The sequence below is a fragment of the Hipposideros armiger genome, unplaced genomic scaffold (genome assembly GCF_001890085.2).
Source record: "Hipposideros armiger isolate ML-2016 unplaced genomic scaffold, ASM189008v1 scaffold_443, whole genome shotgun sequence".
Lineage (NCBI taxonomy): Eukaryota > Metazoa > Chordata > Mammalia > Chiroptera > Hipposideridae > Hipposideros > Hipposideros armiger.
In genome coordinates, this window is record NW_017731793.1 from 509,842 (window position 1) to 522,510 (window position 12,669).

Here is a 12,669-nt window from a genome sequence, read left to right on the forward strand (position 1 = left end):
CAATGTCTACAATCCATTTTCTACAAGGTAATGCCTGTAACACTCCAGCACCCTAATCTATTTTTCACTCAGCTAGCTAGCTCCAAGTCACTCTCCAGGTCCCAATTTAAGCACATTTCCTCAAGGAAATCCTCCTAGACTACTCCTCAGATTATCTTAGTCCTCCTTTTATACCCTCTGGTAGCACTCTGAACCTCATCATACTCAGTTACTACTTTCCTGTGGGATTGTAAATACCAGAGTAAAAACCACTTCTATTCACCACTTTGATCATACCACCTAACACACAGGTCAGGTACACGCTTAATATTAGTAAATAAATGAAAACCAAGCAACTAATAGAGGTAAGTAGGAGGAGTGAGGAGAAATCACCACCACCCTCTTGATAAAAAACTAAGTTGCTTTGACTCTTCCTCCTTCACCCCTTCCAGGTATCCAGTTTGCTCCTCTTCCACCTCCTCAACAAGCTCAAGTCGCCTATGAAAATCATCTTATTATATTTTGATGCCAATGCAGGAACCCAGGCTGTAGGAAATACGTTTCCAGGTAGCTTGGTATTAACAGGAAAGCCTATAGTAGTTAAAAAAAAATCGTAAGTTTTGGGGTCTAGATCAGTTCTGCTAGGTATTTATTGGCTATGAACCTTCGACAAGTTACCTAAGACCTGGTTTCCTTACCTGTAAAGTGAAAAAAACAACAACAACAAAAATCCCTTAAAGACAAGGATGAAAATGAATTTCACACCATAGCACCTAAAGCAAGGCAGCTTTGCAACAAATGTTAGTCAGTTGGTCATGGCAAGTCTTATGCAGACTCCCACCCCTACACACCACTTTTCAGCTCCTACTGGCCTTGGATTTAGAACTCAAGCCTGCTCTAAGACTGAGAATCTAAGAGGGACCTTAGAAAACATCTATTCTGTTGGCTTTTCAATGTGTAGGAGCCCTACGAAGTGAATAACACAAAGACAAGCAAAAAGGGAAAAAGAGCACCTCAGGGTAGGCAGATGGGTAGGTGGAGCAGGTTAGCTGCAAGGTGAGTAGCTCTGGTTGTTTTTTTACTTAGTAAGTACATTAATGAGAATAACAAATTATATATGGTTCCTGGGAAAACTCAACTTGGATGCTTTTCATAAAAAAAAAAATTTTTTTTTTAAAGATTTTATTGGGGGGCCGGCCGAGTGGCGCGATGGTTAAGAACTCGCTTGGGATGCCAGAGGGCCCCGGTTCGGATCCCACATATGAGGGCCAGTGACACTGCCCTCCACAGCTAAGATGCTGAATGACAGCTCAACCTGGAGCTGGGCTGCCATGAGTCGCCGGCGACGGCGTAGGCTGCAGCCCCTGTGGCAGTGGGTTGCCATGGGCTACCGTATGTAGCCAGCAGCCAGCGTGAGCGGCCAGCATCCGCAGTGAGCGGCCGTCCAGAAGCCGGCGACTGATCTGCCTCGCCAGAGAAGAGCGCAATGATGGTGCCAACTTGGGCCAGTGAAGCAACATCCTTCACAACTAGATTGAAGAACAAAACGACAGCAACTTGTCTGTTCCCCTTCCCCCAATTCCCCAGCACTGTTCCCATCCCCCCAATTCCCCAATAAAAATCTTAAAAAAAAAAAAAAAAGATTTTATTGGGGAATTAGGGGAGTTGGGGGAGGGGAACAGCGTTGGGGAATCAGGGAAGGGGAACAGACAGGTAGACAAATTGCTGTTTTTGTTCTTCAGTCTAGTTGTGGAGGATGTCGCTTCACGGGCCCATGTTGGTATTATCATTGTGCTCTTCCCGGGTGAGGCAATTGGTCGCCGGCCTCTGGACGGCCGCTCACAGCGGCTCCCAGCAGCTCACGCTGGCTGCCGGCCGCTCACGCTGGCTGCCAGCCACTTACGTAGCTCACGGCAGCCCACTGCAGCCCCGCTGCAGCCTACACCGTCGCCAGCGACTCACAGCAGCCCAGCTCCAGGTCAAGCTGTTGTTCATCATCTTAGCTGTAGAGGGAGAGCGTCACTGGCCCTCAATGTGGGATCCGAACCGAGGCCCTGCTGCTCAGAGCTGGCGCTCCCAAGCACGCTCTTAACCATGAGCCATTCGGCTGGCCCCATAAAATTCTTTTTATAAATACTTGAGAATTGAGAACATACAAATTAAATTCATAGGAATGGCATATCGGTTATAGCTAACCACCTGGTGCACATTAGAAATATTATAAATATAAATTTAATTTTGTTCTGAGTTTTATTTGCACTCAAAACTCTGTTCAAAAACACTGGATTTTCTGTTTCTCATGTAAGCTGGTCTCCTCATATCTTTGAGCTCCAAATAAGAGGCTACTTTATTAAAAATTAAGTTAACAGGCCAGCTGAGTGGCTCAGTTGGTTAAGAGAGCGAGCTCTGAGCAACAGGGTTGCCGGTTCAACTCCACACATGGGCCAGTGAGATGCACCCCAGCTGAGCTGCCAACAGGTGGCAGGATGGCTCAGCTGGTGAGAAACCGTGCTCCTAAAAACAAGGTTGCAGGGTTCGACTCCTGCATGGGATGGTGGACTACTACGCCCACCCACAACTAAGATTGAGCACGGTACCTTGAGATGAGCTGCCAATGGGTGGCCAGATGGCTTGGTGGTTAGAGCGTGCGCTCTCAGCAACAAGGTTTCCAGTTCAACTCCCGGATGGGATGTTGGGCTATGCCCACCCCCAATTAAGATTGAACACAGCACCTTGAGCTGAGCAACTGTGAGCTGCAGCGGGGTGGCTGGATGGCGACTGGACTTGGAGCTGAGCTAGTTGCGCCCTCCACAACTAAGATTGAAGGCCAACAACATGGCTGTTCCCCTTCCCCAATTCCCCAACACTGTTCTCCTTCCCCAATTCCCCAATAAAATCTTTAAAAAAAAAAAATAACAGTTAAGAAGCAAAACTAAGAATCTGAATCCAGATTTGTTTTTCAGGTCTTGAGCTTTTATAGATGAGACATACTACTGCTGGTCCTGACTTTCAAACAGGTGGTGCAAATACCTAGCAGTGTACCGGCAGGGAGGGAGAAAGAGAGGGAAACAGCACGAGTGGGAGGGAGGGCGAGCTACAGCACAGAGTAAGGGCAAATCTATAGAGGAGATGAGCCTTAGAGGAAGGAAGGCAGGGCTTGAATAGGGTTCAGTGTCTCTTGGGGGTGGGTTGGAAGAGTGTACTACTGGCATCTTGACAGGACGATTCGCCAGTGGAGGGACTGTACCATGCACTGAAAGTTGTTTAGCATGCCTGCCTCCACTATATACACACCAAAGGCCAATAACAACCCCCAATCAATGTAACCAAAAACAAACAAACAAAATACCCACATATTTCTAAATACCCCTGGAGAAGATGTAAAAACAAACCCCTAGATAAGCAGAAAGAAGAGTACACACAATGGGTAGAAAGCATGAGAGGGGAACACAGTTTACAAAATTTGATGAGGAACTGGCAGAAAGAATGCCATCCTTTAATGACTCTCACCTACAAAATCAAGTGTGAGCTCCTTAGTAAACAATGTCTTTCAGGGGGCGGCTGATTAGCTCAGGTGGTTAGAGGGCAGGCTCATAACACCAAGGTTTCCAGTTCGATTCCCACAAGGGCCAAGAAGCTGCACCCTCCACAGCTAGATTGAAGAAAACTATTGGGTCTTTGGAAAAGTCATGACGTATTTTGTCTGTTTTTCAAAGTTCATTTATTTATGTAAAGAACAAAGATCAATCAATGATATATTGCCCGTTTTGTTCGATAACCTTTTGCCATCTTTCAGTAAGCTTCATAATTCCTTGTTCATAGAAGAACCTGTCTTTATTTGCGAAAAACTGAACAAGGTGCTGATTTACAGCCTCATCTGAATTGAACATTATACCACACAAGTATTGAAGAGAGCAAGAGAAGTGGAAGTCTGACGGCACAAGGTCAGATGAGTATGGTGGCTGTGGCAACGCATCCCATCCAAGCTCCAATAATTTTTTTGTGTGTAAAGATTCTATTGGGGAATTGGGGGGAGGGGAACAGTGTTGGGGAATTGGGGAAGGGGACCAGCCAAGTTGTTGTTCTTCAATTTTCGTTGTGGAGGGCACCAGTCGCCATCTGGCTTCCTGTCGGCAGCTCATGGCCTCTAAGCTCAAGGTGCTGTGTTCAATCTTAGTCGCAGGTGCGCGAGTAGCCCCATTCTATCCAGGAGTACAACCCAGCAGCCTTGTTGCTAAGAGCACACACTCTATCCACTGAGCCATCCAGACGGCAGCTCAGCTCATGGTGCTGAGTTCAGTCTTAGATGCGGGTGGGTATAGCCACCATCCCATGCGGGAGTTGAACCCGACAGCCTTGTTGTTAAGAGTGCATGCCCTATCCACTAAGCCATCCGGGCGGCAGCTCAGCTCAAGGTGCCAAATTCAGTCGTAGTTGCGGAAGGGCGTAGCCCACCATCGAACAGGCAATGATGTTGAAACACCAGCTGAGCCATCCTGCCACCTGTTGGCAGCTCAGCGACAGCTCAGCTCAGGCACAGCATCACTGGCCCATGTGGGAATTGAACCGGAGGTGCTGTTGCTCAGAGTCCGCGCTCTTAAGCCAACTCTTAGCCAACTGAGCCACTCAGCCAACCCAAAGCTCCAATAATTTTTTTTTTTAATTGGGGAATTGGGGGCGATGGGAACAGTGCTGGGGAATTGGGGGAAGGGGAACAGACAAGTTGCTGTTGTTTTATTCTTCAATCTAGTTATGGAGGATGTTGCTTCACTGGCCCAAGTTGGCACCATCATTGCGCTCTTCCTGGGCGAGGCAGATCAGTCACCGGCTTCTGGACGGCTGCTCACTGCGGCTGCTGGCTGCTCACGCTAGCTGCTGGATACACACGGTAGCCCATGGCAACCCACGGCCACAGGGGCTGCAGCCTACGCCATCGCCAGCGACTCACGACAGCCCAGCTCCAGGTTGAGTTGTTCAGCATCTTAGCTGTAGAGGGCAGTGTCACTGGCCCTCATATGTGGGATCCGAACGAGGGCCCTCTGGCGTCCCAAGCCAGTTCTTAACCATTGCGCCACTCGGCTGGCCCTCCAATAATTTTTGACGGGTGATCAAACTTGTATGTGGTCTCACACTGTTGCGATGGAAGACAACTCCTTTACAATTAACAAGCTCTGGACATTTCTGGATGATGGATTCATTCCAACTGTCCAACTGCCGATAGTACACATTCGAATTGATTGATTGGTTCCTTGGTAGGAGCTCGAAAAACATGACACCTTTAAAATCCTACCACACTGAGAGCATAACATTCCTCTGATGAACGTGTTTTCGATGTCGTTTGAGGCGAATCATCACGTTGGAACCAAGACTGTTTGTGCACCACTGTTGTTGTACACAATCCACTTCTCATCACCAGTTATCAGTCGCTTCAAAAAAGGATTGTTTTTGGGCTGGCCAAGTGGCGCATTGGTTAACAGTTGGCTTCGGACGCCAGTTCTGAGCAGCAGGGCCCGGGTTCAGATCCCACATGAGGGCCAGTGACGCTGCACCTTCTACAGCTAAGATGGTGAACAACAGCTCGACCTGGAGCTGGGCTGCCGTGAGTCACCGGTGATGGCGTAAGCTGCAGTGGAGCTGCAGTGGGTTGCCATAAGCTACCATGAGTGGCTGGCAGCCAGTGTGAGGGGCCGGCAGCCGGCGTGCGCTGCCAAGAGCCACTGTGAGCAGCCGTCCAATGGCCGGCGACCAATCTGCCTCGGCCAGGAAGAGCGCAATGGTAATAACAACATGGGCCAGTGAAGCGACGCCCTCCACAGCTAGACTGAAGAATAAAAGGGCAGCAACTTGTCTGTTCTCCTTTCCTGATTCCAACACTGTTTCCCTCCCCCAATTCCCCAATTTAAAAAAAAAAAAATCTAAAAAAAAAGGGATCGCTTTCCTCATCTTTAATGAGCATATTGCAGATGTTTATACGCGTCGTCAAATGAACTTCTTTGAGTTCTTGCGGAACCCAAATATCGCGCTTGCTTATGTATCCCACCTTCTCCAGGTGGTCGTGAACGCTTGAATGATGGATGTTCAATGTTTCTGCAATCTCTCATGTCATGTAACATGGGTTTGACTGGATCAATGCCTTTATGTTGTCGTCATCAATCTCAGTGGGCCTCCCTGACCCATTAGTGTGGTTGAGATCAAAATCACTACCACAGAATTTCATGAACCATCATTGGCACTGACGTTCTTGTAGAGCATTGTCACTGTAAACTTTATGCAACTTTTTCACAAGCTTGACGTGCGTTATTCCCTTTATGGAAGTAAAACAGTAAAATATGGCAAAAATGCAGTTTGGTCTTCCATCGTCAACTTGTAAAATCTCCAAAACTCAACCAAATCACTCAATTTTTTTTAGAATGAAGCTAGACTGTCAGCTGTCAAATGACATAGCAATAACATAGATGCTAATGACTGTAGTACTTCCAAAAATGAACTAGTGCCATCTGTCCCAAACATATGTCATGACTTTTCCGAAGACCCAATACTTGACTTGGAGCTAACAGGTCCTGGAAAAACACACTGTTCCCCAATAAAATTTCTTTAAAAAAAACCCACAATGTCCTTCAGGATTTGGCCCTGTCCATCCCAACTATCTCAACTCCAGTTTTCTTCCTAAGGTACCCTATATTTCTGCCATCCAAAACAACTTATGGTTTTCCTGTCCTCCTGTGCTGTTTTCACATTTTCTGTGCCTTTGCATGTACATTTCCCTCCTATTCATACATCAACATCCAGCTTAAAAGTCTGTGAAGTCATAGAAAGAGCCCCATGCCACTCAGGCCTTCTTTTTTTCTCACAGCACTTCACACATTCCTCTGTATAGCACTGGTATACTCTCTGTATTATTGACCAACAGCATCCCACTATTTGGATTGAGAGCTACTATAGGGCAGTGACCACATGAATCCTGGCACATAAAAAATGCTCAATAAATGTTTTCTGAGTGAGTGACCTTGCATGAAAGGTTTTCAGAGACTAAAAAGCAATACAAGCAAAAGCAGACAACAGCTATTTTCTGTTACTGAAAGCACGTATTTTCTCAACTCTGACCTTTGGCTGAGGGCCACTTAGGTACCAGACAGACTGGGATGCTGAAGTACTTCCTAGCTGTGTGCGCTAGGGCAAGTTAACTAAACTCACAAAGTAACCACCTTTGTAGTGTGGTTATGAGGATTAATTAACGTATGTGGTTTTCTTTTAAAGTACTGACTAAATGGTAGTTCTCCTTGACTGTCATAATCACAAAAACCTTAATAAGACAGGATATCATACCATCAGGAATGTAATCACAATGAAATTTTGGTTGGTACTATCTGTTTTTTTAGGAGAGTTAAAACAACAAATCCAATGGCTAGCTTGTCTTCTTCAAGCTGCTTCGCTTGCCCTCTCCTATTCAATACCAACCACTTAATGACTACTATCAACCTTGGCTCCTTTGGCAAGGCGCACTCCCGGTTTTCTGGTCTCTCTGATCACAATTCCTCTGTCTTCTTCTGTAACTTGCCCTCTATTGATACCTAAAGGCAGGCATTCTTGGCTCAGTTCTCACATTTTTTTCTCATCTTGTCCACTCTCAAGACTTCAATTCGTAACTCTTTGGAGATGATCCTATGATCTGTCAGTCACACTCAGAAAGTGTTTCAAACCTAACTTACTCAAAATAGGTATTTTTTATCTTAATGAATTAGATGATCAAGCATACAGCTTCAATTTCTCCTCTCATGCCCCTTTCTCTTTTCCTGATTCTTATACATCTCACCAGTCCTCAGGATTTTCCTCCTTTGCTTACCTCTTAAAGTATTTGCCAGATTTACCTCTTTGATCTTTCTAGTCTACCTAAGTGGCTCTTAAATTTTCTGAGATAATGGACCCCTTTGAAAATCTATTGAATGATATGGATTGTTTACTAAACAGATGAGTATACACAACATTTGCTTGCAATTTCACCTAACCAATGACCTCAAATAAGAATCTGTGCTCATCCACACAAGACTACCACTTAAATAAATATTCATCTCCAGGTTCTACTTCCCTGTTATAAATTTCAAGATGCCTTCTGGAAATAGTCTAAATGGCCTACAGGCACCACAAACTTAACAATCCGAGTCAAAGCTTATTATTTCTCCCTAACAAACCTGCTCTGCCTACAGTATTCCTTCTCAGATAATGGCACAACCATCTGCCCAGGCTCCAATTCTAGAAGCCTTGGAATTAATAACTATGCCCACACCCAACCAATCACCAAGCTTTGTCTCAGAAATTCCTCTCAAATCCAAATCCCACCTCTTTCAGATTCTTACTTTAAGACTGCATCATCATTTGCTTCTTCCCATGATTAAACCTTTCTACCACCACTCTTTTGACAAGAGCCCATTAACTCATTCTCTTTACAAGGTTTCTCACCTCCATCTCCTACCTTCCACTGACACTGTATTACTTCACCTCTAGATAGTTGCAATAGCCTAACTGATTTCCTCACCTCAGTTTTTATTCTTTTATTATTTCCACCACTGTTGATCTATCTTCCCCCAAAATTTCAAAATTGACCAGAGACTGCACCTTTCCAAAAACACTGATGCTTCTCCATTGCACAAGTATACAATCAAATTCAGTTTTGCCTTTAGAGTCCTGTAAGGTTTGGCACCTAAGTACTTATCCAGGATTAGATTCCACAGCTCACACTGTCACTTCTGTCTATTATATATCAAAATCACACCCACTCATAAAAAGTCCAATTCAAATTCCATTCTTCATATTTATATCCTCCACATAATGATTAGGAAAGAGCTCTGCAAAGAAAAGGCAAAATTCCTAATGAATTGATTCACGAAGTGAGAATAAAACAAAATAAAACCCTGAAAATCCTTAAACCCTTCTGGAAGCATTACATTTTAAAAAAAATACTGATCTTCAAATATTAACATTTTAATCAAGAAACCCTCCATAAACCCAGCACTATTTATCAACATTTATTAAATGCCAATAATGTGCAACGTAGATTAAATTCTTACTAGGGCATGTCATCAACCTGAAGATCAAAAGCTATAATCTGGACCCAGAATCCTAATTACAATTATATTTGTATTTTATTTAGGAAAAGAAAATTATAGGAAGAGGACTTGGCCTTTCACCTGATAGAGATTTAGAAGGTCAAAGAAGTCTACAGCAGTGATAGAGAAGTTACCTAATCTAAATGATCTTCATACTAGTAAAAATCCTATCAGGTCGGGAAAAAAACCTTTCAACGAAATATCCTAAAACTAAGATTTTTTCAGTCCACATTTTGGATGCTAATTATTAAAACAAGGGCCGAAGTATGTGATGGGCAATTCTGAGCCTCTTATAAGTGAGACACGTTTACTGGCATGCTTTACCAGCAGGTGCAACAGCTATCAGATGTGTATGGCAGAGAAGTGATGTTGCGGGCTGTACTTTTTCTCCATTACTTCCTAGGGCTTTTATTTCTTTTATGCCTGACCTACTTTAAGTTCTCTATTGGCTCATAAGCCTCTGAGTTCACGTTAATTTTCATAGCTGTATAGTATGCAGCATTTTGCTCCTGAAGAGAATAAGACTACTCAAGATTCAAGTAGTCCTTTTTTTTTTTTTTAATTTTCACTAGTCTTTCTGTCTAGCTAACATACTTGGTAAAATATGCCTTCTATGATGTTTCTAAAATTATGATCACTCAAATTTGAACATGTTTCTGAAACAGATTTGCTCATAACAATACGCTAAAAATCTAAAACTAACAGAAACACTATTTAAGCATAGCAGAGTGTTAATGGAAAGAGCTGCAGTATTTGAATTAGGATCTCAGTCTATAATGTCAAGTGTGACTCTTTAGTTGTATGCCCTTAGGAACTGGCTTCACCTCGAAATACTTTCTCACCTGAAAGAGGGATATCACCACCTTTCCCTCCCTCAAGGTGGCTGACTGTTCAAATAAAATGAGATAGTGTACCTAACAAAGTACCTGCCACGAAGTGTTCAATAAATATTAGTTTGCTTCCTTCATTTAACATAAAAGACAAGTCACAAGAACATTTAGGTGTAAGGGAATCCACACTTCCACAAGTCTTCATCAGCATAAAACACTATATAGCTAGCTGGTTGTAATAAAAATAATACCGTCACCCTTGTTCCACGTTTCTGAGGAATATAGATTAAGATGAAGGACCCTGCGTGTGACTCTGCAAGACCTCCATTAAGTCTGCATATATACTGACCACTAAAACACTAATAGAAAAACATCACAGTAATTGTTCTAAAACGTCTGGATGCATTTATGCTGGTAAGAGAGCTCACTCGGGGTAAAGAAAAAAAAAAAGAGTCAAATTAGGCCCAATTCCAAACGACTCTTTAATAAATTAAGAGAACGTTGCTGGCTTATCCTTCCAGAAACAGAAGCAGTACGATATTAAAATCCATTTAAAAACTTCAAGATTGAAATATTACACAACTAACACTGGTGCCACTAATGCTTTTTAGAAAGTCTGCGCAGGAGAGCACCATTAGCACCGCTGAAAATATTTAATAAAAGCCGTTAGAGGAAAACACAGGCGAGAGGAAGAAAATAGATTCATTTCGGTGTTCTACACACAAGACCGCTTTCACGATCACGGCCGCCACCATCACTGACCCACAAGCATCTAAAGGAATTCCGTACTTTACAATCGGATGTCAAAAAGAAGACCACCATGCTGGCATTAACGGGGCAGAGGGGGAGGCGCTTCCATTCCCTTCCTGGGGGTCCTGGCTCCAAAATCCCCGCTGCGCCCTAGTCCGCCCCCCGCGCCCCCTCCCCACAGTGAGCGAGGGCCAGCTCGCGAAGTGCCCCGAGCAACACCCAAACCTCCACCGGCCCCAGGGCCCCGCCCGAAGCCCCAGGCTCGCGGGCCTCAGCGAAGCCCAAGGTTGGGGGCGCGGCGGCGCGGGAGGCCCGGGCACGGCCCAGGCCGCGGTTGCGTCCGCTGCAGCCCCGAAAGGTGGGGTGGGCAGGCGCAGACGGGCCTGCGGGCAGGCGCGGACACTCACCACACCATGCCGTAAGCGCCCTCGCCGATGTACGAGAGGTTGGTGTAGCGCGGCCCCACATCGAACACCTGCCCGCGGACCATCTCCGGGCCCGCGCCCGCCGCCGCCGCCGCCATGTTGGCTGCCGCCGCCGCCTCCGCCGCGCTGGGCTGAGCTCGACGCTCCGCGGCCGCCGCTCGGCCTACGCTGCGCCTCCTGAAGGGACCGCGCCGCCGCTGGTGCAGCAGCTGCCGCTGACCGGGAAGGAGCAAGGAGGAAACCGTTCAGAAGAACTAAAGAACCCACTGCAACCCAGACCGACTGCTTGCCTGACTGACGGGCGGGCCGGCGGGCGGAGGGAGGGGCGCGCGTCGAGGAGAGCGCCGGGCGGGGCAAAGCAGCGTGCGCGAGGACTGGCTCTCCGCGGCCTAGGGGCGTGGCTTCGCGGGCCGGCGGAAGCAGCGAGCTTCGGCCGGAGCGCGGCGGTCGCGGCACCGCCCTAAGCGGTCACGTGCTCTTGTGGGGGTTTCTGCGCCGAAGGTGGCTCTTGAGAGATAGGAGGTATCCGGGGTGTCGGGACAGTACCCAGGGGAGTGATCCAAAGAGACAGGCATGGGAAGCCCTGGGAAGGGGTTCGGATTAAGCCAGAGAGTGACCCGGGACAGCGTGTGAGGGACAACGACCCGCCACACACCGGCTGCAGGCCTGGGCCGGGCCTATGCTAGTATGTGGCCCACACACAAACTTAGAGGCCTTGAGACCAGGACAGAAAACAAAAGGCATGACAGGCCCGAGATAGATATTTGCATACTGAGAAAGTGTGAAACACAAATGTGGGAGGATCCGCTAATAGAGTTTCGCTCAAGTGTTTGTTGAGCACCTGTCAAGTTCCTGGGCATCCACCCTCATAGAAATTACGTTCTAGAGGGATGAGATGGACAAATTTATATATATATATATATATAGAGAGAGAGAGAGAGAGAGAGAGGGAAAGAGAGAGAGAGAGAGAGAGATAATATATATTATATGTTATATGTTATATATTATATATATTACTCAAGTTGTGTGGTAAAGGTCTGAGATGTTAAGTAAAAGGTGGTATAAGGAAACCAATTTTACTATAGGGTAATCGATATAAACAAGAGTTAAGTTCCTATGGCAGCCAATCCACGTTATTTGAGGACCTGCTGAAGTAGGTTGAGACACTAGAGAAAGACACTGAGATTCAGAGACTGAGGCCTAGCTTGGTACAGAGGGACAGACACCTAGAGGACATACTGATAAATACAAAGATAGAAATGCTAAATCAAAGCATCAAGATCTAGGGCAGGGGTCAGCAAAGTGCGGCTCGCGAGTCACATGCGGCTCTTTGGGTACGTACATGCGGCTCTGAAGTAAAATTGAAAATGAAATAAAACTATCATAGTTTCATTTATAAAAATTTTAAAGGATATTATTCACATAATGGCGATTTCATTTGTTTTATAGGCCTCACAAAACTTCGAGGGACAGGATTGGCTCTTCTGTCTCAAAAGTTTGCCGACCCCTAATCTAGGGAAAATGAGACATACACACTGAGGCTAAAAAATAGTCACAAACAACAGAGGTTGAAAAATAAGA

General features: G+C 45.6%; 1 protein-coding gene across 1 annotated transcript in view; it reads right to left on the reverse strand.

Annotated features, from left to right (window-relative positions):
• The window catches only part of MAPK1 (mitogen-activated protein kinase 1), a 104,964-nt gene extending 93,549 nt beyond the window's left edge, over window positions 1–11,415 (reverse strand). Inside the window, exon 1 of the mRNA XM_019665450.1 lies at window positions 11,071–11,415. Within this exon, the coding sequence (XP_019520995.1) occupies window positions 11,071–11,186 (116 nt within the window). The 5' untranslated portion in view covers window positions 11,187–11,415. The remainder of the gene's footprint in view (window positions 1–11,070) is intronic.
• Window positions 11,416–12,669: the final 1,254 nt, after the last annotated feature.